The following is a 27,814-nucleotide window of genomic DNA, read 5'->3' on the forward strand; positions in this document are numbered from 1 at the left end:
AGAGGATGAGGAGGAAGAGGAGGATTGTGTCAGCATGGAGGTGGAGCCTGGCACTCAGCATCAGCAGCAGTCTTTAAGGGATCATTTACAGTCCCAAGAAACCCATGGACTTGTACGTGGCTGGGAGGAGGTGGTTGCGGATCATGTCGTCCTTAGTGACCCAGAGGACTCCAGACCGAATGCCTCAGCAAACCTACGCTGCATGGCCTCCCTGATCCTGCAAAGCCTGCGGAAGGATCCTCGTATTCGTGATATCAAGGAGAGGGATCAATACTGGCTGGCAACCCTCCTTGATCCACGTTACAAACTCCTGTTCCTGGACAATGTGTTGCTGAGGCTTCGGTCAGTCAAAGAAGGAGCGGTGGAGAAGGTGGCCGTCTGACCGATGCGTTCAGACAATTTTTAAGTCCACAGCCCCAAAGTATGACCGGTTCCAGCAACCATCACCAGCATCTGTTTTACATGGTGCAGGAATACCTAGGGGCAAGATCTGACTTGGACACCTTTCCCACCGAAAATCCTCTGGGTTACAGGGTCTTGAGGATGGATCACTGTCCAGAGCTTGCACAGTATGCAATTGAGCTACTGGCCTGTCCTGCATCCATCGTTTTTTCGGAATGCACATTCAGTGCTGCTGAAGATTTTGTAACCGATCACAGGGTGCGCCTGTCCACCGTCTCGGTCGATCGACTGACCTTCATAAAAATGAATCAGTCTTGGATCACCACCAGCTACGAAGCACCTGTTGCTGATGTAACCAAATCATTTTTTTTTAAATGTCAGATCCTTTCAAGACTGCCTATGCTGATGCTGAGTGACTATCCTGTTATGCTGAGTGACTATCCTCTTCCTCCTCAATGATCATGCTGATAGCTTGTAAGTAAGAATATTTTTGGTTCTGGGCGCCGCCACCAGTGGCTAAGGCCCAATTTTTCAGCCCCTGTTTAACAGGGGCGTGTAATTACAATTTTTGATGCAATATTTTGCAAGGAGGGTTCATTGCTGCACTCAACTAGAGTATTTGTGAGGGGTTGCAGTGTTGTGGCACCAGCACCAGTGCCTAAGGCCCAATTTTTCAGCCCCTGTCTAACAGGGGCGTGTAATTACAATTTTTGATGCAATACTTTGCAGCAGGCCTTGTTCCTGCGCTCCAACTAGAGTATCTGTGAGGGGTTGCAGTGTTGTGGCACCAGCACCAGTGGCTAAGGCCCAATTTTTCAGCCCCTGTTTAACAGGGGCGTGTAATTACAATTTTTGATGCAATACTTTGCAGCAGGGCTCGTTCCTGCGTTCCAACTAGAGTATCTGTGAGGGGTTGCAGTGTTGTGGCACCAGCACCAGTGCCTAAGGCCCAATTTTTCAGCCCCTGTTTAACAGGGGCATGTAATTACAATTTTTGATGCAATATTTTGCATGAGGGCTCATTCCTGCACTCCAACTAGAGTAACTGTGAGGGGTTGCAGTGTTGTGGCACCAGTGCCTAAGGCCCAATTTTTCTGCCCCTGTTCAACAGGGACATGTAATTACAATTCTTGATCTAATATTTCACAGCAGGGCCCATTCCAGTTCCCACCAAGAGTAACTGTGAGGACTTACAGTGTTGGGGCACCAGCACCACCACCACCACCAAAGGCCCATTTTGTCTGCCCCTGTTCAACAGGTGCATGTAATTACAATTCTTGATCTAATATTTCACAGCAGGGCCTGTTTATGCGCCCACCAAGAGTAACTGTGAGGACTTACAGTTTTGTGGCAACACCAACACCTAAGGCCCCAATTTCTGCAGAGTATATCGGGCAGGCCCCTACTTTCAAACATCCAACTTACAAATGACTCCTACTTGCAAACGGAAGGAGACAACAGGAAGTGAGATGAAATCTACTCCTAGGAAGGGAAATTCTCTCCTGTAAGTGTTAATATGGGAAAAATGTGTCTCCTCTCCACTGATGCTTTATCACCAATCCTTGTTTCACTAAAAACCCCAAATTGTCAAAAAACATTTGTCATTGGGACAGAAAGTGAGGTAAAATCTTCTGAAGAGGTTCACAGACAGCAAAACAAATGTCACAGGGGTGATAACCCTTCCCTATGTTTTCAAAAAAGCTTAAAAATAGATTTTTTGGCTGGAGCTACACTTTAAAAATGTACCAGTTCAAAATTACAAAGAGATTCTACTTAACAACAAACCTACAGTCCCTGTCTTGTTTGCACCACCTGTATACTGCTGTTCAGAGGGCCTGGGGCCCCACGCTTTTCCTTTTTTAAATTTGGGTACAGGGTTCCCCTTAATATCCATACAAGACCCAAAGGGCCTGGTAATGGACTAGGGGGTACCCATGCCGTTTGTCTCACTGATTTTCATCCATATTACCAGGACCGGACATTACATTAAAGCCGTAAGCAGTTTTAAATGACTTTTATTACTTTAACCACTTGACCACTGGGCACTTAAACCCCCTTAATAACCAGACCAATTTTCAGTTTTCAGTGCTCTCACATTTTGAATGACAATTACTCAGTCATGCAACACTGTATCTATAAGAAATTTTTGTCCTTTTTTTAACACAAATAGAGCTTTCTTTTGGTGGTATTTAATCACCACTGGGTTCTTTATTTTTTGCGCTATAAAAGAAAAAAACTGAAAAATCTGTAAAAAAATGCATTTTCCTTGGTTTCTGTTATAACATTTTGCAAATTAGTAATTTTTCTTCATATATTTTGGCCACAATTTATACGCTACATATCTTTGGTAAAAATAACCCAAATTGGTGGATATTATTTGGTCTTTGTGAAAGTTATAGAGTCCAAAAGCTATGGTGCCAATATCTGAAAATTGATCACACCTGAAGTACTGACGGCCTAATTTCTTGAGACCCTAACAAACCAGAAAAGTACAAATACCTCCCAAATGACCCCTTTTTGGAAAGAAGACATTCTAAGGTATTTAGAAAGATGCATGGTGAGTTTTTTGAAGTTGTCATTTTTTCCCACAATTCTTTGCAAAATCAAGATTTTTTTTTTCTTTTTTTTTTTTTTTCATAAAATTGTCATATTAGCAGGTTATTTCTCTCACACAGCATATGCATACCACAAATTACACCCCAAAACACATTCTGCTATTACTCCCGAGTATGGCGATACCACATGTGTAAGACTTTTACACAGCGTGACCACATACAGTGGCCCAACATGCAGGGAGCACCTTCAGGCGTTCTGGAGCACCCAGTCCAATTCTGACATTTCTCTCCTACATGTAAAAATCATCATTTATTTGCTAGAAAATTACATAGAACCCAAAACATTATATATGTTTTTTTAGCAAAGACCCTAGAGAATACAATGGCGGTCGTTGCAACATTTTATCTCGCACGGTATTTGCGCAGCAATTTTTCGAACGGTTGCAAATGGTCTTTATTACCACAATGTAGTTGAAGGAATTCAGGCATCTGCAATTTAAAAGCAATTTATAAGCTGGAAATAAGAACGATGATGGAAACCTCATAAGCATGAAGAAACAACTGGGCAGAGTTTTAGCTTTGCAGAGGAGAATAGAGACAAACAGATAGGCCTTCAATATGCGTTTCCAGAAGAACTAACTTACTCTGCTGAAACTGCAACTGTCCAAGATATTTAGCTCTAGTATGTCCATTCAACCTCGAACAAGGTAGAGGGTAAAACAACAAAGCCACTAGGTGCACAGAATAATTTGAAACCCAAGAATAAAGTAGTGAGTAAATACCCTAAGGTAAAGTGTTATCTGATTAACCAGTAAATATACTTATTTCTGCTAAAGCTAAGTAACTGTAATGGTTACTTACTTTTCTCACCCCAAGGGCTCATCTTCCAGGGTGTGTGACTGTGCCCACTTCTGGGTTTAACCCTGGGGCAGCTGTGATCAATTAGGTGCATTTGCGTCACTCAGTCAGATCCCTAAAGGGCTAGCACACTCTCTGGACATAGGCTTTTGCAATATTTGTCCATGTGTTGCCAAGCCCCCATGTTTTCCAAAGCCTCCACTCCAAATTGCTCTATCTAATATTGGAAGCAGGCAATGTTCCTGGCATGCTCTATCTGTCGCTTCTGGCCACAGGTACTGTTCTTGGTACACTCTTGGCCACAGGCACTATTACTGGTATACTCCATTTGCCAAACTCTGCTCTTTTGAGCCTCTGTAGCTGGGCACAGCCACTATGAGTAAACTCTATTTACAAAAACTCTGCTCTTTCAAGCCTTTGCAGCTGGGCACAGCTTTACCTGCTATACTCCTTTTGCCAAACTCTGCTCCTCTGAACCTCTGAAGCTGAGCACAGCTACTCCTTTGCAGCTGGTTGCTTGGCCATCTTCACCAATGGTTCTATCTTTCTGCTACGTCTGCAAGTATTTGAGAAGGTGACTTATGGGTGGGAGTTCAAACCCCCTCTGTGAAGGGGGACTGGTGAATACTGCCCATCCTTTAGACTCTGCTCCTTAGTGAACTCAGGCATAGTCAGGGTAGGGGTCGATTCACTTTGGCACTCCTGTTCCCTCAGTTCATGACAGTAACCATAATGCTTGTAGAATATCTTCAAACCCTTTTTCCTAAGGGGGTTATCTGCATTAAAAAAACTATAGATATTACTAGTGGCTATCAGCAATATTTTTATCCCAGTTTACTAAATGCTTGCATAGATTTTGAACTGTGTGAGTGTGTGTAAGGTGGGGGGGGTGTCCCTGCAAATGATAAACTATTGATAAAGGATAAGAATGTCTCTGGGTGCTAGATGGACATTAAATGGGTATTGTAACCTATGCAGTGGATTAAAACTGCACAGGATAAGTCATACTGTTGAATGTCCCATAATTAGTTTCCTGTGCCTAACTGTGCACTTACTCTGTGACTTGCATGGTATCAAGTGATTGTATACACCGTGACTGCTTGCAGTATGGCCACAGTGTGACCTTAAATATGTTCACCATGTTGAAAATAAAGATCCTAGTGCAGCAGATTAGAGTGATGTTATACATATTTTCAAGGTCCTCTGCTGGCAAAGCTGTATCCTGTTTCCAATATCTACCCAGTGAAGAATTCACTACTCTGGGGAAGGAGACAATGACACAATAGTTTTCTGTTTAGGTAAGCATGCACATCATGTGATATAAATGAGTTGTCAGCTATTAGCAGCATAAGGTATTGAAAAGCAAAAAACTGTTTGTCGGGCAAATAGTGATTTTCTTTTTTACAAAGTCATTTTTCATGCCCCCCCCCCCAATTTTTCATCATTGCAGGGATACCTAACTAAAAATGTTCTACATATTCCAGCACTTCAAATTGAAGAGATAAAAAATAAAAAGATAAATAAAATAAATATGATAATACTGACATTTAAATTTTAGAGGAGAAACTTTCCTGGCAACCAGGTAGGTCTCAATAAACAAGATGGTTTGTTCCTATTCATTGTTCCTGCCGTATAATTAACCTATTTTAGACAAAATCAAAGCTATCAAGCAAGGCTCATGTTGGCATAATATGTTGCAAGTGACACTAACGGAGTTAATGACTGAGATTTTCAGGGAACCATAACAAGTATTTTTGTACACATTGCAAGATAAAGTATCACATGCCAGCTCTTTCTGGAAATTACACAGTTGAGCCATCTATATATATAATCATGTGCCTTTTGCATTACAGAATAAGGTAACATGGATTTTTACGCATGACAGGTTATAACTGTCACCATTCAGAGTTTTTAAATGAATACATTCATACATGTAACAGGATTTACAGGGAGTCTGTCAGAATACCAAAAAGGAGCTCCAATTGCTGATTTGATGTGAAAGGGCATCTACATGGGCTGTCTTCTTCACATTTGTTTTACTGTTCCTGACTTGGGACAAGTACTTTTGTCCTGACATCTCATACCCCCTACAGACCCAAAACATGTACTATATATTTGGCCTGGCGGGTTACTTTCAAAGGAAACCTACTGTAAGAGAAACAAACTTAAATAAAGATTTATGGCTCTACTCTGACTTCCAAAATCTACATACATGCTCTGGGTCAGTTTTGGCCAGTGCTTGACTATGTCAGGACTATTGGGGTTAAAAAGAATTAATTCCTAAGGCCTATGCATATCATATATTTTTAATATGTCTTTATGAGCAGTTTAGGAGAAATCTTGTTCAAAACATTTTTTTAGGAGGTTAAATTAGGTCCATGCTTGTGGACAGATGTTGCTTGTAAGAAGGTTGTAAATGTCCTATCTTGAATTCTTCCAAGTTATAAATCTTGAGAAGACTAAAGCCCCGTACACACAATCTGACTTTCCGACAACAAAACTGTGGAATTTTGTTTGAGAGGAGTTGGCTCAAACTTGTCTTGCATACACACGGTCACACAAATGTTGGCCAACAATTACAAACATAGTGACATACTAGACGTACTATGTGGTGTTTCAGCTCTTTAGCACCACCCTTTGGGCTCCTTCTGCTAATTTCGTGTTAGTAGAAATTTAGTGACTGGTGATTCGTGTTTTTCTTTTCGCGTTTTTCATTTTGTGCTTTTTAGTTTGTTTCTGAACAGCCGTTCGTCAACCAGACATGTTGCAGAATCAGAGGAAATAACGTGTTATTTATTATTGCCCTTGGAGTTATTGCTTTGACATTATTTTTTTGGTTGAATTATGATTTGATTTGGTATATTTTCTATATTTTTGGATGCATAGAATGCACTTTTTGGTTAAGTTCTATTTACAGATAGCATGTCTAATTTATTTTCTTTGTTTTTTAATGCACAAATAATAATAAAAAACATAATATTATTATTCTTGATATCACTAGAAAAAAAAAGCCTTTGAAAATGTGTTTGCAATAACTCCATCAGTATCACCAGCAAAGCAGCTTCATTATTATCCCATTAAAGAAGAAGAGAATTGTGTGCTGCATTTGGAGATTTCATAATTTGCCACATCACGAATGTTAATTCTCCATTACAAACGCTAGTTTACAAGACCAACTGCGTGTTTGTACTTTAAACTTTTGTCTGATGGACTTGTGTACACACGATCAGAAACTACGACAACACACATTTGTTGGGGGAAAATTTGAGAACATGCTAGCCAACATTTGATGGCGGAAAGTCCGACAACATTTGTCCGATGGAGCATACACACGGTCAGACTTTCCGCCAACAAGCTCACATCCAACATCCAATCCGATCGTGTGTACGCGGCATTAGTCAAATAAACAAGATAAGGGAACCATGAGCTTACAGATGTATTTTTTTCTCCTTCTCAGGATTGAGAAACAAAAATAGGGCTTATTCAAACAGTTGCCTTAAAAACAAACCTTATTACTCATAACAAGTAATCATATCAGCGATAATTCTTATTATAGTATTATTACATTATATTTAAGTAATTACATGCATAATTAATTGAACTATTATTGAGTATTAATCAGGGATATAGTAGTTATAGATTAAAATGAATATAGAATATTTGTAAGGCTATAAAAAGTTTTAAAGTATAGAAACTATGTTTGTAATATAATCATTGAGGGTTAAGTATCACATTACTCAACTCAATGAATTTAAAGAAAAAGTTAATTATGTGGGTTAGATTCACTTAGGGGCCATATATTTCAGGAAGAGCCAGGATGTCTGACATAAATGCCAATATAGAGACATCCTTATCAAATTAATGTTCTTTTTCTAAGCTTAAGTCAAAAGGTTATTCAGGAATTAAATTTGATATGTTAAAAATATTTAAATATAAATTATAATACAATACTACCCCCTAGTGGTGTTCATGGTTTGGTTATGATATATATTAAAACATAAAATTAATTAGAGAATTATCTTTACTGTAAATAAGTCTTGATTAAAGTATCAAGCTCTGTGCACAGTATAACATTTTGTCCATGCATTTTTAAAAGTGTAAGCTTGAAGGTCTATTTGTAGACCTGTGTGATTTCTATTTGAGGAGAAATCACACATGTTGAATCAACACCTAGTTTGTTTTCATAGTCTGTAAAGCCATGGAAAGCTATTTACTAAGCTGTCATAAAGTGTTAGGACATGGTATTTTTGTAACAAGATCTTGTCATAAAATTTCTCATCATTTATATCACCCATATCATTTGATATTTGAATTTATATCTTTTTGTATTATCACCAATTATATTTTTCATTATTTTGCACTGAATTTTTAGTTAATAAATATATATATTTTAGCACACCGATGTATTCATTTTATTTTCAAACTCTATGGATACGATGGGGAATGAGTACAGCGCTGCACCAAAGATATTACAGAAATGGTTACACAGTAAGCAGCTAACACGCCTCTTAGACACAGGTTGAAATAACTAAATGGGGGGAGGGATCTCGTCACAGCTTCAAACGTCCCCAAACGTTCCAACAGGCCAACCAGATGTTTTTAAATACCATGAGAGAAATAAAGCTCACATTTTTAAAACAATATCATGCCATGTGAGCTTTATTTCTCTCATGGTATTTAAAAACACCCGGTTGGCCTGTTGGAACGTTTGGGGACGTTTGAAGCTGTGACGAGATCCCTCCCCCCATTGGAAGCTGAGGATACATGATGATCCATCTTGCCAGCCCTGGTGGCTAAATAAGCTTTCTTGGACTTGTAAGACATAGGTCTTCTCAAGTCACCTGTTTCCGGTAAGCCTCCCCTGATGCTCCGGTGATGGTCCCGCCACCTATTTAGACGTCCCATTCATTTGGTGTTCTATCTATCCATCTACCAGAAGCTTTCCATTTTTGTCTTCATTATTCAACCCTCAGAGACTCTTGGTGGTGGTTTTCTATTCCCATTAGGAATACAACTGTCAACGTCCATGGACTTTTTTGGTTGATTTGCCACTTATTTAAGATCTGTTTATGTTCACTACACCGTTTTTCATCACTGGTTTATTACAATCACTATATCTCATATGTTATTTTGAAGCACTCAGTGCATTTTTGATTGTATTCACTTATTTTATAGGTAACTTTGAAGTATTTAGTTTATTTTCTGGCCCTTAAGGGATGGCTAGAGCTTAGTTCACTGTTTTTTAAATCTTATAGTATTTACACACATAGCGCTACACTATATTTTCTATTTAAACTCTATGGATAAACAAATTTGAGATATGTGGTTGATTTGTGGAAAGACATGAAAATCTCCTGAACCATAGATATATATATATATATATATATATATATATATATATATATATATATATATATAATTATTCAGCCTCCTCACCATATATATATATAAACAGTATTGAGATACATATGGTCTACTTTAATTTATTTAGGTGTCACAATCACGTGAAAAACACGGATGGACTCATCACAAATTGGTTCATACTGATAATGATAATATTGATAAACATACTACTACTAATAATAAAAGAAACAATAATAATAATACAAATATAATAATAATTATATAATTTTAATGTTTATTCAATAATTAATTAACATAACAATCGATAATCATAAAATATTTGATACAAGTAATCAGTAAACATAACTGATAAGAATCAAAATTGCAATAATCATTATTGATGGATTAAATGCAGAAGGATAACATACATCTAACACAAATTAATACATGATACTGGAAATTTAAAATTCAAAAAAATTCCAAGATTCATCATAAAAACTGGCTTGTCGGGTCGCATGCACGGCGCGAACCAGGAAGGAAGCAAGGGCTGAGAGCTCCGTGAGACAAACACCACTTCCCCAGGGCTACCATCACACTTTTTTTCTCCGATTCCTCCCTGCACCCCTGGCGGAACACTCAGCACATGCCAGGACCGAAAAATCGCCATAGTAAACTGGCCCAAAAGTCACTAACAACATACTTGCTGAGAGTGAGGGAGCAGAGCATGATGTCCCAAGATGGCGCCCAGACGAAGCAGACGCAGGCACATCCACAAGATGCAGCCTCCTCAACATCACACTCCCTGGGAGACTGTGAGTATTCTTTGCAACTCACTAAAGCTGACTTAGATGAGATTTTCACCCTGATGTATGACAAATTTGCCCAGAAGTTTCAGTCTGAGCTGCACAAATCCACCAACACTTTATCCCTGGAGATTGCAGCCCTGGATAGCAGAACTGATATATTAGAGACTAAACAGCTTGCCCTGGTATGTTCAGATCTCAGAAAAGATCAAGAGACCCTTTCAGAGACTGTCCTGCAGCTCCAAGCCCACACTGAGGACCTGGACAACAGGAACAGACAAAATAATCTTAGGGTGCGGGGGGTCCCAGAGTCCGTGACTGACTTACTACCTATGATCCAGAAGCTGTTTCAGTCTCTCTTGACTCCCCTCTTACAGTCTTTTCCTGCGACAGGATCCACAGAGCCCTACACCCACCCACCCCTCCTGAGAAGCACCCTAAGCATATAATGCTATGCCTCAAGGACTTCCTAATTGAAGAGGATATCCTTTGGGCCTCAAGGAACACTCCTAATATACGTTTGGAGGGTACCCCATTCAAATATACCCAGATATCTCCCCCACCACCTTGGACAAGCGCAGGAAGATGAAGGAAGTCACATCAGTCCTCCAGTCGGCCAATATTAGCTACCGTTGGGGGTTCACGTTCAAGCTTCAAGTCCCTCATAATGGCACGACCTACTCTGTTACCACGATCACAGAGGGCAAGGAACTATTGGTGCAGCTAGGCCTCCTAGATGCGGCGGCCCTACCCAGGATGCCATCCATTCCTCACCATTCTGCCATTTGGGCCACCCCACCTCCCAGAAGAGACTGCCGGAATTAACACTGAGACTAACGTTTCTTTTTCTCCCCCTGTTTGATCTTTGTTTATTAAAGGTTATGGATAACGAAGTACTCCTGCCATGCTTTGCATCAACTGGACTCTCCCGGCTCGCAGCTTAATTTCAGTCGCATCCGCTTGACGGCCTCCCATATGCTTGGTGGTGTCCGAGCTGATGGGCCCCCCACAGGTATTTAAGCATAATGAATTACAGTATATGCTGAGTCTACGGACCCACAGGTTTAGAATACTGGACCCTACAGTCCGAATTGACATTGTTCTTTGGGTCAGTGGAAAGTCTTCTCCCCTGACCTCCCAAGACTATGCATTGCCATTTTATGGCCCAGTTTCACAGTTACTGGTTCTTCTGTTTTTACTTGCTTTTTTTTCTCTTTTTTAAGTTACCAACCTCAAGGGTATTGTGGACTGTAAACGCCCCTCTCAACCTGGACTCTCCCCTGACCTTCAATCTCCCACTCTTAACATACCATGAATCTTAGAGTAATCTCCCACAACATTAAGGGGTTTAACTCCTCTCATAAGAGGAGAAAAGCATTTAAGTCATATAAATCACTAGGAGCTAACATCCTCCTACTGCAGGAGACGCATTTCTCCACCAATAACCACCCATCCTATTTGGATAAATCATTTAAACAATGTTACTTTTCCACCTATGAGTCCAGGTCTAGAGGGGCGGCTGTCCTTGTTAAAAATTCTGTGATGTTTCAGGTTCAACAGACTTACAGAGACCCGAACAGTTGCTTTGTAATAGTCAGGGGCTCCATCCAGGACAAACTGATAACCTTGGCCTCAGTGTATGCCCCTAATGCCTCACAGGCCACATTCTTTAAATATTTCTTTCAGGTCCTAGACAGATTCCACTCACCCCACATACTGATCAGAGGGGATTTCAACCTAGTAGCCAACTCTGTTATGGATAGAAGTCGTACAGGTTCCTCCTCTAATGCCTTCCCAAAATCCCTTCAACACTCCCTAAAGTCCCATCAACTGATAGATGTGTGGAGGGCTCACAACGTAGGCTCTTGGGAATACCCCTTTTACTCACACCCTTACGACAGCTACTCTCGCCTGGATTATATTTTCTGCACTCCCTCTCTAACTGCAAACTCCACCTCAACAAACATACATGTCTGCCCATGGTTGGACCACCGCATGGTTTCCAGCCACCTTACTTGTATAGGTCTCCCATACGCTACCAGAACCTGGCAGACCCTATAGTATTGACCCAACTGTCTGAGCACCTCACAGACTACTTTAGACACAACGACATAGACAAAATATCCCCCACATCCCTTTGGGCACCCCATAAAGCTGTAATGAGGGGCCACTTAATAGAAATCTCCACCACTAGAAAATGCCAAAAACTACAGGAAACTCAAAGGCTCACTTTTAACCTGGAGAAACTTTACCACAGGCACAGCCAAACTCCTTCACAAGACTTACTCCTCCAAATAACAAAAAAAGGGCCCTAGACATCCTACTCTCAGAACACACTGAAAAGTCCCTTTGACCTCTCTAGATTCCTTCTATCATTTTATAGGCCTAGGAGTGAACTCATCCAAATGTACAGCATTGTCTATCCACCTCCCCCAACCTTTAATGACAACTCTTAAAGACAAATATATATTCTCCTGGAACCACAGCTCACCGCAATACTTAGGAATAAAACTAGCCCCCTCACTTAAACAGATGTACTCATTAAACTACCCACAAGCCTTTTCCAATATTAAACGCCTTCTTAACCAATGGTCCTCGTACCATATATCATTTTTAGGTTGCATTCAAGCAGTCAAAATGTCTATCCTCCTGAAGCTCTTGTTCCTCTTTAGATCCCTGCCTCTGTATGTCTTCCTCTCCACATTACAAACAATCCAATCAGATTTGCTTAAATTTATAGGGCAAAATAAGAAGCCCTGACTAAGCGCCCAATGATGTATAGGGCCCGTTTGAGAGGCGGCTTGGGATGCCCGGATTTATGGAAATACTTCCTGGCATCCCACCTTGTCCAACTGGCACAATGGCACGCTTCCCCTACTTCCATAACATGGCTTCAATTTGAGCGGATCTCAGTGGCTCCATACTACCTCCCAGGTCTTCTCTGGTCGTGCTCAATATCCCCAAAAGACATCACTCCACTTAATAATATTGTGGGCCAGTCTCTCTACCTCTGGTCTCTCTACTGGAAGAAATTAAAATTAAAATTCGACACACCACTCCTGTCTTCCTTCATAGGAGAATCTTCATTCCCTCCAGCCTTTAACACAGGCCCATCGTTTCATAACTGGAATGAGCATGGACTGGTAAACTTGGAATCTGTTACAGGGCACATCCTTCTGCTCGTTTGCACATTTACAGCAAACTTTCGCCCTTAGTAGATTGGATTTTTACCAATACTTACAGATAAGACACTTTTACTCCACTGCCCTGGTTGGCGGAGTAAAATTGACAAAAACACCATTTGAATACCTATGTGGAGAGGCCTCCAGGGATAGGGGAACTATCTCAACTCTATACTGATACCTCAGTGACTACAATACCACTCTAAAATCTGTAGCAATGCTGGGATGGGAGGCGGAGACGGCTCAGGAATTCCCAGAGGAAGACTGACAAGACATGATTAACAACATGCACAAATGCACACGCTCTATATCCATTAAAGAAATGGTCCTCAAACAACTTACCTGCTGGTACTTTACCCCAGAACGCCTACACAGGATATACCCACTGGTTCGTGAGACATGCTTTAGAGAATGTAAGGACAGGGGTACGCTCCTACACACAATCTGGAGTTGCAAAGAATTAGGACCCATTTGGCATAAAAACAGCCTCACTGATAGTCCAGCTAACTGGAGCGTCTGTTACCCTGACTTACCAAATGTATATATTGTTTTCAGAACTACCAAGAGTCCCCCCCCACAGCAGAAATTAGCTCACACACTCTTTAGTGCCATTCAATGGGCAGTCGCACTAAATTGGAAACGCCCCTCTGTGTCATGGTCGCAAGTGCTTCTACGCATAACCCCTTCATCGCCCCCTAGTGGTTAACCCCTTCCCTGCCAGTGTCATTTACACGGTAATCAGTGCATTTTTATAGCACTGATCGCTGTATAAATGACAATGTAATCTGACCAGATGTGCTACTGGCACAAAACTATAAATTTACTAGTTTGCTGCAATCATGTAAGCCTACACAAAAATGATAGAGTATCAATATAATATAAAAGTGGATTGATTCTGTGTATGGTACCACTGCTGAAATATGCAAAAATTGGATATCTATCCTATGTAGCATGCTTTTCTGTATCAATTAATATTGTGTCAAAAATATACTGTCCACATAGTGTTACTAGTGATAAAATAATATTCCAAAAAACTACCAAAAAACTGCTTAAAGAGCTAGTGCTAAAAAAATAAAATATGACAAAATATAAAAAAATGTGCAATGTGCCAATATTACTTAGTGACCATCAAATATCACATATTACCATGCATATATACTACATGCTGCAAAAAAATGTCCTCAACATATGCATAAACACTACAGCCCACTAGATGTCCTCAGTGGGTGATTACTTCTGTGCAATGACGTTAGGTGCTACCAAAAGCTATTTCAAGTGCTAGTGCTACAAAATATCAAAAAAATATATTAATACTAAGCAATGTGCCAATATTACTAACAAAATATCACATATCGACATGCATATGTACTACATAGTGCAAAAAATGTGTAAATGTCCTTGACATATGCAAAAACACCACAGTACACTAGATGTCTTCAGTGAGTGATCACTTCTGTGCAATGACATTCCTTTTCAGTATATTGTGCTCCTAATTCACCACTTATAAATGACAATGGTCCCAAAATAGTGTCAAAAGTATCCACCATAATGTCGCAGTCACGATAAAAATCGCAGATCGCCGCCATTACTAATAAAAATATAATAATAATTAAAATGCCACAAAACTATCCCCTATTTTGTACACACTATAACTTTTGCGCAAACCAATCAATATACGCTTATTGCGATTTTTTTTACCAGAAATATGTAGAAGAATACATATCGGCCTAAACTGAGGAAAACATTTGTTTTTTTATACATATTTGGGGGATATTTATTATAGCAAAAAGTAAGAAAATGTTGCTTTTTTAAAAAATTGTCACTCTTTTTTTGCTTATAGTGCAAAAAATAAAAACTGCAGAGGTGATCAAATACCACCAAAAGAAAGCTCTATTTGTGGAGAAAAAGGACGTCAATTTTGTTTGGGTACAATATTGCACGACCGTGCAACTGTCAGTTAAAGCGACGTAGTGCCGAATCGCAAAAAATGGCCGGTCATTCCGCAGATAAATCTTCGGGAGCTGCAGTGGTTAAATGGACTGTAGTGTGTTTCTGCAAAACTGAAAATGCCCTAAAAAATGCATAGATGTGAACCAGGCCTAACTGCTGATCTCCTGGGATTTTCACGTACAACAGTCTTTAGATTTTACTCAGAAAGGAGCAGAAAAAAAAAGAAAAATTCCAGGGGTAAACTCATTAACTTTTATCTCATGCAATGTTTATGTTTTTTGTTTATTTTTTTTAAATATCACATGTGATAATACATGTCAATTCAAATTCGGGAAATACAGTACCTGACCATGAGAATGTGTTTCCAGCATGATCCCATTGCGCTGGATATCGGCGACAGGGTACTGTACATCTCGCGCTGGCTCGCTCATCGGGAAAGGAAAACTGCGTTTTTTCCTTTCCCGATGAGCGACAAGCATTACTGACAGGTGTCTGGTATGAATCATGAGGGGGAACGCAGTGCCAAATTTTAAATAAAAAACAGGCATGGGTTCCCCTCCAGGGGTATACCAGGCCCTTAGGTCTGGTATGGATTTTAAGGGGAACCCCTACGCTGAAAAAACAGTGCGGGGGTCTCCCCAGAATCCATACCAGACCCTTATCCGAGCACGCAGCCCGGACGGTCAGAAAAGGGGGTGGGGATGAGCGAGCTTAAGTTGAATGGGCCACCACAAGAGAACACTGCATCAGGTTCCAACCAAGCGGATGTACATTGGGCACAAGCTTATCAAAACAGGATGGTTGAAGAGAGGAAAAATATAGACAGTTTCTACCAAGTTTCTACCAAGGCAAACAGATGGTAGGTCAATCACCAGATCTGAATCCAAAAAAGTCCAAAACAGACCACAAGCAATATAGGTTATAAGTATTTAAAGTAGTTGTAAACCCCAGAGATAAAAAATGAACAAACCAGCTTGTTAGAGGGGGTGTGTCCTAGCTCTCCAATCAGATTTCACATACTGTAACTCTGTGATCCCCATCCCCTACTTCCTGAGGCTGAGAAAAAGCAGTTGATCTGTGTGTTTTAGAACCATCTACAGGACAAATGTCTGCAGATAAACAAGTAAAACTTATGTAAGAGAATTTGTTTCATGTCTGTGTATCATCTAAGGCTTGTCACTTCACTAGGTATATGTAAAGGTTTACAACCACTGTAAAGGACAAGGGAAAGGGATGATCTCCTTGTATTAACAGTTAACTTGCAGTGACTGTGGCTGTTTTTGTTGCACTGGCTGTAAATGGTTATTAAAGCGGGGGTCCACCTATCTATCGTTTTTTTTTTTTTGGAGTTCATTCACAAACTTTTCTTCTCATGATTATCTACTCACATGTTCTGTGTAATAAGTCCGCCTGTGTCCGATTTCGTTGTAAAGAATAACTTATAAAATTCACTGAAGGCGGTTTCCATCTTCATTGTGGGCATTTGAAGCCCACAAGCATGTATTTCCTGGATGCGGTGAATGCTGGGAGCAGAGATGTTGTGATGACGCTGTTGCACAATGCATGCTGGGAAGCCTGAGACTAGCTCCCAGGGACTGTGGGAGGTCTGGGAGAGGCTAGAAACACGCCTACTCCCATGGGAGGAAAACCAGGAAGTGCTAAGAAGATTAGGAAAAAAAAGGTAATTACGGCGATTTAAATTTTTTTACACAGCATGTCAGCATCTAGGCAAGGAAGAGAATGCATAGAGATAATGTTCAAAATTTGGGTGGAACCCCGCTTTAACAAATCAGTAACAAAAATATATAAACCCCACTCTGTCTTTTCACACACTCATAAGGGTATATTTATAAAATAGCAAATCTGACATTTACCAAACAAACTTCCTTGTGTGTGTGTATCACAATCAGTGTGTGGTAAAAGTCACATTTATTTTTCACAATAACTATTCCAAGAGCATTGTGCATTGTTCTGTAAATGTGGCCTCACGTTCCTGAGAGAGCCTAAGAGCAGAAAGATTCTGCCTGGCAATGCTGCTTCTCACTGTCCCTCTTACTCACAGCCTGATGCTCAGGGCTACACAAATATGGTCTCTTCTTGTAACTGGAAGCAACTGTTACATTTTGTCTGTTAAGGTATCCAAGGCATACTATAAGACCCCCAGCATCTGGTGACTGCACACTGTCAATCAATACCTCTGCTGTACATAGACTAACTTCCAAGCAGCAGCTGAACTATATAGAACACGCAAATACAGAAATCACAAAATATTAACTACGCATTTGCACTGGTTATCCTCAATAATGCAGTGATCATTTTTACATAAGGATATCAGCTCCGTGTCATTGTACTGTGAATGCTATAATTAAGACAAACAAAAAATCTTTGCCTATGTGAAGGCTACTGAACTTAAAAACTATTACATTCCTGTCTGGGCATGGCAGTGTTCGTCAGATATTTCTTAAAGGTCTGAATTTCTACAGCAATTCTGTTATTTTCTACATCAATTCTGTTAAATCTGTTATTTCTACAGCAACGGTCTCTGTTAAAACACATATCAGAGGCTACTGTTTGTGTGTTTACATGGTTACGGAAGTTAATCTGCTCAGTGATGGTGACTCTCAGTCTGCTGGAGCTATTGTCCTGCAAAAATCTCTTTGCAGGGTAGACTGGGAATGTAATTGGTCACAATATGGTGGGAGTGTAGTGGAACAGTTATGTTTAGAGTACCTCAGTCAAAGCAGTATTAACATTCCCCATCCTTTGTTTTGCTATCCCATCTTTTACTTTCAATGTTTTTTTTAATTAAAGGGGTTGTAAAGTCAGAATGTTTTTATCTGAATGCATTCTATGCATTCAGATAAAAAAACCTTCTGTGCACAGCAGCCGCCCCAGCACCCCTTAATAGCCCCATCTCTCTCCAGCGATGTCCACGAGTGCCTCAGCCATGTGGGACTCTCCTCCTGATTGACTGAGACAGCAGCATGGCACCATTGGCTCTCACTGCTATCAATCATAGTCAGTCAGCCAGCCAATCAGGAGAGAAAGGGGGCGGGGCTGAATCAGGGCTCCGTGTCTGAATGGACACAGGTAACTGTGACTCGGCTCGGGTGCCCCCATAGCAAGCTGCTTGTTGTGGGGGGCACGCAACAGGAGGGAGGGACAAGGAGCAGCCAAAAGGGACCCGAGAAGAGGAGGATCTGGGCTGCCCTGTGCAAAACCACTACACAGGGCAGGTAAGTATAACATGTTTGTTATTTTTAGAGAAAAGAAAAACGAGACTTTACAATCACTTTAAAGCTATAAGGTACAATCCAGAGTAGAAAAAAATGATTGTACATATCCAGCCAGCCAAAGTCCACCAGTACATTTAACCAGAGGATCAAAGGGTCTTTACAGATGGGAGCTCAAAATTAACTGTGTATTTGCCGATGCTGCAAATAAGACAGTAGGAAAATGTCTCATATAGCCCATGTCAGCGACAGAGGACCATATTAGTAATGCCAGATTATATTTAGGCAATTCAAAAGAATTGAAAGCGAAGGTGAAAGACAAAGAAAGGATAAAAGGGGGGGAGAGAGGGATCTCAGGGACTGCATGGGCAAGTACCCATGCCACCTATAGCAAGGAGGATTTTAACAATCAATATGCATATAGAGATCCAAGGAGCTTCAAACTTTTTTGAACCATTTGCCTGCATCCTGGATAAATGCTGGCAATTTATTCATGGGTCATAATCCATGACATTCTGCCGAACCTGAGAACTGACGACTAAAGCCTTTTTCCACAATCTAGCGATAGATAATTTGGCTTCTAAAAAGATAAAAAACATCAGTCTCTGAGTAGCTTGAGACACCTTCTCAACTGGTTCATTCAACAGAGCTACCCATGGCAATTGTGGAATGGAGACTACAGTGACCCACCTCAGGCATGGGTATTCCCACCAGATATGTAACATTGTACCTTGCATGTGACATCCCCTAAAGCCGAGGGGCAAAGTGCTCAGGTGTAGTTTCAACAAATTATCAATTATCATCTGGTAATGACATTCACATTAGCCTCAATCAGTGATGCCTGTTTAAGAGATGCCTGTATTTAAGATGCCTGTATAAGAGAATAGGAAACAGTCATGCCAGGATTCTATCTCTTTCTCAAGACCAGTTTAGCATCCCATTCTCTCATATAAGGTAGTTTAGTAGGGGTGTCTAACAATGGCCCATAAATGGTGGAAATTCCCCCTCTCTGACCCATATCTTGTGTGCACCATTTTTCGTAAGGCATGGCCCCAGGAAATGTGGTAGTGTCTGGACACCATAGCAAGTTATATTTAATAAAATCAGAAGGTTTCCAACGCGGGCACTTTCAGAGTTTGTCGACAATGCCATAGGGTAAACAGTACCCTGTGGGTAAAAAAGTAGCCTATTCTTTAAAAAAACTTATTCAGCCATCACTGAAAGGCCCTCAGGTCCATGGCTTGGGGAAAAGCTGGATTGTCAAAGAGAGCCACTAGTGGGTGAAATGACAAGATAAGAATATTATTGTTTCACAATCTATCTCACACCTCAAAATGGGTTGGAAAATGCCAGGACCAATATGGGTGGGGATGTGCTGTTTTGCAGGTTTCCAATTTTTTTATAGTGTCCTATCTTTTATGTTACACACAGTCTAACAGGGCACAAGAGAATAGGCAACGACAATTTGATAAATGTGTATTTTGCCATGGGTTTGAATCTGCCTTGCTTGGTAGAAAAAAGACCTGTTTCAACATTATGTGGATATCCAAGCAAAAACAGACACTGGACAAACTTATGGCAGTGGGGGTTCCATCTGTCTAAGCTACAAGTGATTCTGCAGCTCAGCTGGATGAGGGTGCAATGGCCAATCTAGCAGCAAATGCATAGTTCAGTCCACAGCATGAGAATGGCAATGCTAGACTGTCTGTACCTAATATCAATTCACCTCAGCTGCAAAAAGCACTGCAATGGATAATTGCTATGCATCTTTTGGTGCACATGCAGTTACTCAAGTGCTAGGTTGACAAAAAAGCTACAGAAAGCCAGGCTGGAATGAAAAGAGGCTGAAGAATTCCAGGCTAGGGTGGAAAGAGAGACTGTGCAGTGTCAGACAAACGGAAGCTGCATAGCAGCAAGAACTGTGGATGACTTAGCACCAGCAATAGTGATAGGATGTGTCTCTCAGTTTCCCTGAGCACAAGGAAACACCTTTGACTCTGATAAGACCCAGACTGTGTGGAGGGAATAAGGAAGCCATAGTAAACACAGTGCCCCCATTATTTTTGCATAGTACACACATCAGTGACAACATGATTAGATGTAAATCTTATGTCTGTGGTGTATTGTCAGAAATGGCAAATCATTTCATATAACCCTAAATGGCACATAGTTCAGCTTTAGACATATTGACATAAAGCAAAAAAAGGTGAATACAGCCACAGACCAGATTAAAGCACAATTGACAGAAATCAGTCCTGTGCTAGAATGAAAGCATAGATGTCCTTAACCCCATTAGTCAGAGTCTTTAAACACTTCCAATGGTGTTATGACATAAATGTCCTGTTGAAAATATTTATAAACAGTCTTGTGGGGAATACATATCTGTCAAACTGAGAGCAGTAACTTGTAATAGCATACTGATTAACTGTACAGAGTTAAGTTTCATGCGATTTCCATAATTCCTGCTATGATGGAGTTATAGTCATAAAAATAGTGATTACACTGATGTATGAGAAGACACCAATCACTTAGACACCAAACATGGCTGTGCTACAATGCTCAGCAGACAAATGTATCACATTAGGTCTCCTATCAATTGTCATCATATTTGGTCTTTATCAACTCACATTTTCATCCTGTTCATTAAAATATTAGCTGTTGGATTGTGAAACCTGCTCACTTGAAAATATTCATATAATAATAAAAGCTGGCATTCGGGGGTGTGTCTGCTAAGCATCAAAAAACATTTCAACACCCCTTCAGCATACCCCACAGACCATTTGATTGGTTATGTTTATTCTGTAAACACTCTCTTCAGAGTTGCAGTTGGAGGTTACAGTTGACCTGTCCTGGTGACTATCACTCTCAGTCCCCTGAAGGTTAGACTATCATCCTCTGAGTTGGAAAATCCCTGCACAGGGTGAGACAGAGAGTGCAATTCAACCAAACTACACTTGGGCTTTAATGTAAAATCGGATACAAAACTGCATAATTGAAGTTTTTATTTTAAAAAACAGATTTGACAGCAGAGCTTTAATAACTACGGACCTTTGACAGCAGCTTTAATATATATATATATATATATATATATATATATATATATTGTTGGGCTTTAAAGTTGTCTTCATGCAACTTTCACATCTTACAAAGCTAAAAATATTTACAGGTAATAAAAAAGCCTATTTACCTTTTTGGTGAATTGCTCCAGTTGTCAGCTTTCCCCAGATGGTTCCAATAAATATTATCATAAGAATTGTCCCCTTTGTTGCCTTCTGCAGATATCTTTTATTCATTCTGTTACAATAATTGAAATCACACTTTAGCAATTATCAAATCTATAGAATTCACAGTTAAACAGATAGGCATTTTGTATATTTTATTCAAAATTAATAAATATTCAGCCATACAGGCAATTATCAGGAACAGAAATGTATCTGCCACTGAGTAGTTGAATAGTAAATAAACTTAGAAAATCATTTTTTGTAAAAAAAAAGAAAAAAAAAGTGAACACATAAACTTGTGCAGATAGTGTTCAGGTGAGTAATGAACCCAGGATCCTGCCAAAACAGTTGTAGGTTCCTCCCACACTCCAAAGACATACTGGTAGGTTAATTAGATCCTGTCGAAAAAATTGGCCAAATATGTGTATGTTGTATATGTATGTGTTTGTAAGTGCATCGGGACCCCATGGGGTAAAGGACCATGCTATACCACAGGTGGACACCGGTGGCAAAAAAGCACCCTGAGGCGATTCAGTTCGCATAGGTAGCGCTATACAAGTCACTCATTCATTCACATTCTCTAGCACAGTACATTGCTGAGAAGGTGACCCCACTTTTCACTGTTGGTGCTCTGCAGTTTCCTGTGTCACCTTCTTTTCTACAGCCTGGTTAGTGAATAATGAATGGATATCACCAAACAATATTCTCTCTAGCACACCACTCACCGCTCACCACTTACATAATAAGTGACCTGCTACAAATTACAGTATACTGAAAAAAAAGATATCAAGTAATACAGGATTCAATCCTCCCACTCGCACAGAGATGTATTGTAGTTCATTTTTTAGAATATATAAAGCCAATATTTTTGATAGTGTGGGGAAAAATCTTAACCTTTGTAAAGTTTCTCTGCTCTCCGGGGCCCCCTTTGAGATTTTCCTCACTTGCTTTATTAGTGACAGTGGCTTTATCATACTTTAAAAACTTGTTTAATTTATATTTATTTCACTGTTATTATTTCAGCAACCTGTCAAGAAAGTAACCTGTTGGCTTCCACTGCTGATCTTTCCTTCTGAAAATGCTAGTCACTTTGCTTTCAAACAAATCCAAATGGTTTCATATTTTGTAAGTCATTGACCCAGAACAACTATTCACGCAGTGTAGTTAGAACTGTTCACTGCATACACGTGAGAGTTTAGTGGGACGGAAATCATTGAAACCAGAGAATCAGCATGACGGGAAGACAATCAGCATTCTAAGAATATGGCCAGCAATGGAATTCTACATATATTCCTGAAGGCAGGTGTTCTTTAACAGGGATAATATGGCAGTAACATTTTTGCAGGCATATTCAAAAAAGGTTTATCAGAGTTTCCAGGATAAACATTATTCAAGCGACCAAGCATTGTATAGAAAGTGACTTCAATTATTTTAGTTATTATCTTGGATGTATTCCGGTAATTATCTGTGAAACACATTTTGAGCAACTTACTGTACATGGAAAATTAATCGGATTTTACTGGGTCTGCATTTGTGACAGAAGTAATTAACAAGTTGATTCACTGGAATAATAATCCATCCATATTACTTAACTTTTGGATAATCCTTGAATTTTTTAAATACATATGTCAGAATGATGTTGTAAGGGTTTACTGGAGTATTTCAGGATGCTTTTATGCTTTTATAGCATTTAATACAAAGATAAATCTGTAAAGCCTATTTGGTAAATCTTTAGCAAAATGTGTAGTATATAAATGTAGACATGTAGCCATGGTCAATACTGCCAACTACAATTGTTTAATCCATCCCCTGAAACAAATTTTTACAGCCTTATTTTACCCATGTTTAAAGTAAAAAAAAACAAACATTGGTGTTGATTTACTAAAGACAAATCGACTGTGCACTTTGCAAAGTGCAGTTGCACTCTGCAAGAGCAGTTGCTCCAGAGTTTAGTAAATGAGCAGAAGCTCTGCTGACTGTCATCATCCAATCATATGCAAGCAAAAATGCTTTTTTTTAATTTTCCTTGCACGTGATTGGGTATTCTTTGCAAAGTTAAGGTTTACCTCTTTTACTAAGCTCTGGAGCAACTGCTCTTGCAGAGTACAACTGCACTTTGCAAAGTGCACAGCCAATTTGTCTTTAATAAATCAACCCTATTGCTTCAGCCTGAGGTTGAATTGAAATAAAAATGGAACTTTGAAAAATGTGTGCAAGAGGAGACAGAATATATAGGGGATCCATCAAGGAATAATAAAGAAAGGTGGGAGAAATGTATACAGCCATATAAGTTACAAGCTGAAGTAAATGCTAAAAGAAGAATTTTTTTCAGAAATCAGCAGAATTATGAACAAGGGAATCAAGCGAATAAATTATTAACCCATATGGTTGAACAACAATCAACATCATTGGCAGTATCTAAAGTTAGAAATAGAGCGGGGGAGATGGTATATGTGATGGATGAGATAATTAAATGTTTCCATGAGTATTATGCCTCTATGTATAGGACAAGGCCAACTTGCACATGAAATTGAATATCCTAAAATGATGGAACAACAAGTTAGTATGATGGATAAGGAGATTACAAAAGTGGAAGTGTGTCATTCTGTGAGAATATTAGCATTAGGCAAATCAGCTGGCCCCGACGGGATTCCTTTGGATGTATATAATCTATATAATCTATACATAGAAATTCTAGCACCAATTTTAACTAGAATGTATACAGAAGCCTTCAGGCCAAAAAATGTTTGCCAGATTCAATGTATGAGGCTTTGGTGGTGCTTATACCAAAGACAGATAAAGATCTAAGTGAATGTGCCTCGTATAGGCCAATTTCATTGCTTAACAGTGATTATAAAATACTGGCGAAGATCTTAGCGGGAAGGCTTAATAATATTATTTTATCAATTATTCATAGGGATCAATTGGCTTTATGCCAGGAAAGTCAACGTAAATTAATATAAGAAGAACACAACTGATGGCACAAATGAAGGAATACATACCAGAGTCGAGTGCCCTGGCATCTTTGGATACGGCCAGTGCATTTGACTCTATTGAATGGTTGTATTTAACAGAAATCACTGAAACAGTTTGGTTTTCCGAGAAAGATTTAGAAAATAGATAGCTATAATCCCCTGTCAATCTCGTTCAACTCTTGTGGAAGGGGCACCAACTTTTGATGAAGTATCTGGAATCTCAATAGACCCTTGACGTCTAATTTTTGAGACAAAGAAAGGGAGTGAGGACACATCCCCAGTCCCTTTCTCTGTAGCCTTAGCTGCACTGCAGATGAATAAACAGGAGACAGAGGCTCCTGCCCATTTATGCACTGAAGCATAGGAAACACAAATACCTGCAGCTGCTGCTGGCGGGAGAGAAAAAGAGGGGGCCCTCTGGAGGTTATAACCCGCAGATAGTGGGCAGTATAAAGTGGTGGGGAGCAGTGGGCAGTATACAGGGGGAGGGGGCCAGTATACAGGGGGGAGAGGGGCAGTATACAATGGTGGGGAGCAGGGAGCAGTATACAGGGGAAGGGGGGCGGTGAGCAGTCTACAGGGGGAGCAGTATACAGGGGGGAGGGGGAAGTATACAGGGGTGCCAGTATACAGGGGAAGGGGGCAGTATACAGGGGGAGCAGTATAAATGGAGGAGCAGTATACAGGGGAAGCAGGACAGTCTACAGTGGTGGGGAGCAGGGAGCAGTATACAGGGTAGAGAGGGGCAGTATACAGTGGTAGGGAGCAGAATACAGGGGGAGGGGGGCAGTATAAAGGGGGAGGAGGCAGTGAGTAGTATACAGGGAAGGGGGGGCAGTGAGCAGTATACAGCGGAATGGGGGGCAGTATACAGGGGGAGGGGAGCAGTATACAGGAGGAGGGGGCAGTATACGGGGGACAGTATACAGGGGGAGCAGTATACAGGAGGAGGGGGCAGTAAGCAGTATACAGGAGGAGGGGGAGCAGCATACAGGAGGAGGGGGTCAGTGAGCAACATACAGGGGGAGAGGATCAGTATATAGGAGGAGGGGGTCAGTGAGCAGTATACAGGGGCAGGGGGCAGTGGCAGTATATAGGGGGAGGGGAGCAGTATACAGGAGGAGGGGGGCAGTATACAGGGGGAGCAGTATACAGGAGGAGGGGGAAGTGAGCAGTATACAGGGGGAGGGGAGCAGTATACTGGAGGAGGGGGGCAGTGAGCAGTATACAGGGGGAGGGGAACAGTATAAAGAAGGAGGGAGGCAGTATACAGGGGGATAATATACAGGAGGAGCAGTATACAGGAGGAGGGGGCAGTGAGCAGTATACAGGGGGGAGTATACAGGGGGAGGGTGGCAGTGAGCAGTATACAGGGGGAGGGGAGCAGTATACAGGGGGAGGGGGCCCTGAGTAGTGTACAGGAGGAGGGGAGCAGTATACAGGAGGAGAGGGCTGTGAGCATTATACAGAGATAGGGGGACAGTGAGCAGTATACAGGGGGAGGGGGCAGTGAGCAGTATACAGGGGGAGGGGAGCAGTATACAGGAGGAGGGAGGCAGTGAGCAGTATACAGGGGGATGGGAACAGTATACAGCAGGAGGGGGCAGTGAGCAGTTTACAGGGGGAGGGGAGCAGTATACAGGGGGAGGGGGGCAGTGAGCTGTATACAGGGGTAGGGGGACAGTGAGCAGTATACAGGGGGAGGGGGTAGTAAGCAATATACAGGAGGAGGGGAGCAGTATACAGGAGAAGGGGGCAGTGAGCAGTATACAGGGGGAGGGAGTATAGAGTGTACTAACCACAGTAGGGGGCTGAAGTATTAGAGATAAAGAGAATAGTTTTAGCAGTCACTTACCACATGGATGAAGAGGAAGCCTTCCGTGGTCGCTATCTATGCTCCTCCTCCCAGTTATCTATCACTTATAACAGCCACCTCTGAATGTAAATGCCCACAACCTCGGTCAGCCAGTGTAGAAGCTGCCGGGTGGGAGAGAGATTATCAGGTCTGTGGGGAGAAACCAGAGGTAGCTTGTAGCTCCCCTGGTTGCATAGATAGACATGCTCGCATAGGTCCCCTGCAATGTGGTAGAGGCCGCCTGGGTAGGAGGGGCGGCTAGGCAGCACATAGAGGAAACGAACCATCCATTTATCTTCGACCACCGCTGAATACCTGCAGGAGGAGATGCAAGCATTCAGTGGTGGAAGGAGATAAATGGACGGTTTGGTTCCTCTATGTGCTGCCTAGCCGCCCCTCCTACCCAGGCAGACCCATGTGTCTGCTCAGGATGTTTGGCATCAGTCAGGGGAGAGCTCCCTACTGGGCCCAGGCCCTCGGGCAGCGTCCGATATGCCTGAATGATCAGTCTGCCCCTGGGACACACAAAACTCCTTAACAGAAGCAATATAACTAATAAATATGTTTGGGAAATATTCAGGATTAAAAACCAATTGGCAAAAATCAGTTTTAATGCCAGTTAGACATGATATACAGACGAATTTGTAGCAATTTCCCTTGTTGAAGATAGTGGATTAATTTAAATATTTGGGTATTCAATAGACATGTGCAAACTGAAATATTTCGTTTTAGAATTTTGTTTTCGTCCGAAAAATACATTTCTTTAGTTATTACCAAAATTTGTTTTTATTTATTTTGTTTCATTAAAAAATACAATCGTCCGAAAATCATAATAAAATAATTTAGGTTGAATCTGTCATTGAAGGCTTATGGTGTCTGTCGAATGTTCTAAGAAGATTCGACATAGCAGATAAACTGTACTGTAGCTGTAACTGTAGATTTAGGTTAGGCACATTCGACCTTTTTTGCTATTGTCTCTATAATGTCGAATCTTTTCTCTCTATGTCGAATCTTTTCTCTCTATGTAGAATAATCTTGGACGAACAGAGCTAAGGTTAGGCACATTCGACCACAGGTTCGATGGACACAGATCGCTATTGTCAGTGTCATGTCAAATCACCTATCTATATCGAACTGTTGTCGCAACGAAAACGAAAATAAAGCATTTGTTTATGTCGGATCTTTCGGTTTTCGGATTCTGTACGTTCATTATCGTTTGTTAAAACGATAACGAAAATACCCGAAATTCGGACGAAAATGCATTTGGACGAAAACGAATGCACATGTCTAGTATTCAAATTACGTTGGATCCCAAGGAATCGCTGGCAATGAATGTAAATCCCCTATTGGAACAACTTAAACGCAAGTTGGGAATATGGTCAAAGCTACCACTTTCGGTGGCAGGAAGAATACATTTAATAAAGACAGTAGTGTTAC

General features: G+C 40.8%; 1 protein-coding gene across 1 annotated transcript in view; it reads right to left on the reverse strand.

The window, feature by feature from the left end:
• Positions 1-27,814, reverse strand: part of TAFA2 (TAFA chemokine like family member 2) — a 425,938-nt gene that overhangs the window by 63,716 nt on the left and 334,408 nt on the right. The window contains exon 3 of the mRNA XM_073619985.1: positions 21,514-21,620. Coding sequence (XP_073476086.1) covers positions 21,514-21,619 — 106 coding nt within the window. The 5' untranslated portion in view covers position 21,620. The remainder of the gene's footprint in view (positions 1-21,513; positions 21,621-27,814) is intronic.

This window comes from Aquarana catesbeiana, linkage group LG03 (genome assembly GCF_042186555.1).
Source record: "Aquarana catesbeiana isolate 2022-GZ linkage group LG03, ASM4218655v1, whole genome shotgun sequence".
Classification (NCBI taxonomy): Eukaryota; Metazoa; Chordata; class Amphibia; order Anura; family Ranidae; genus Aquarana; species Aquarana catesbeiana.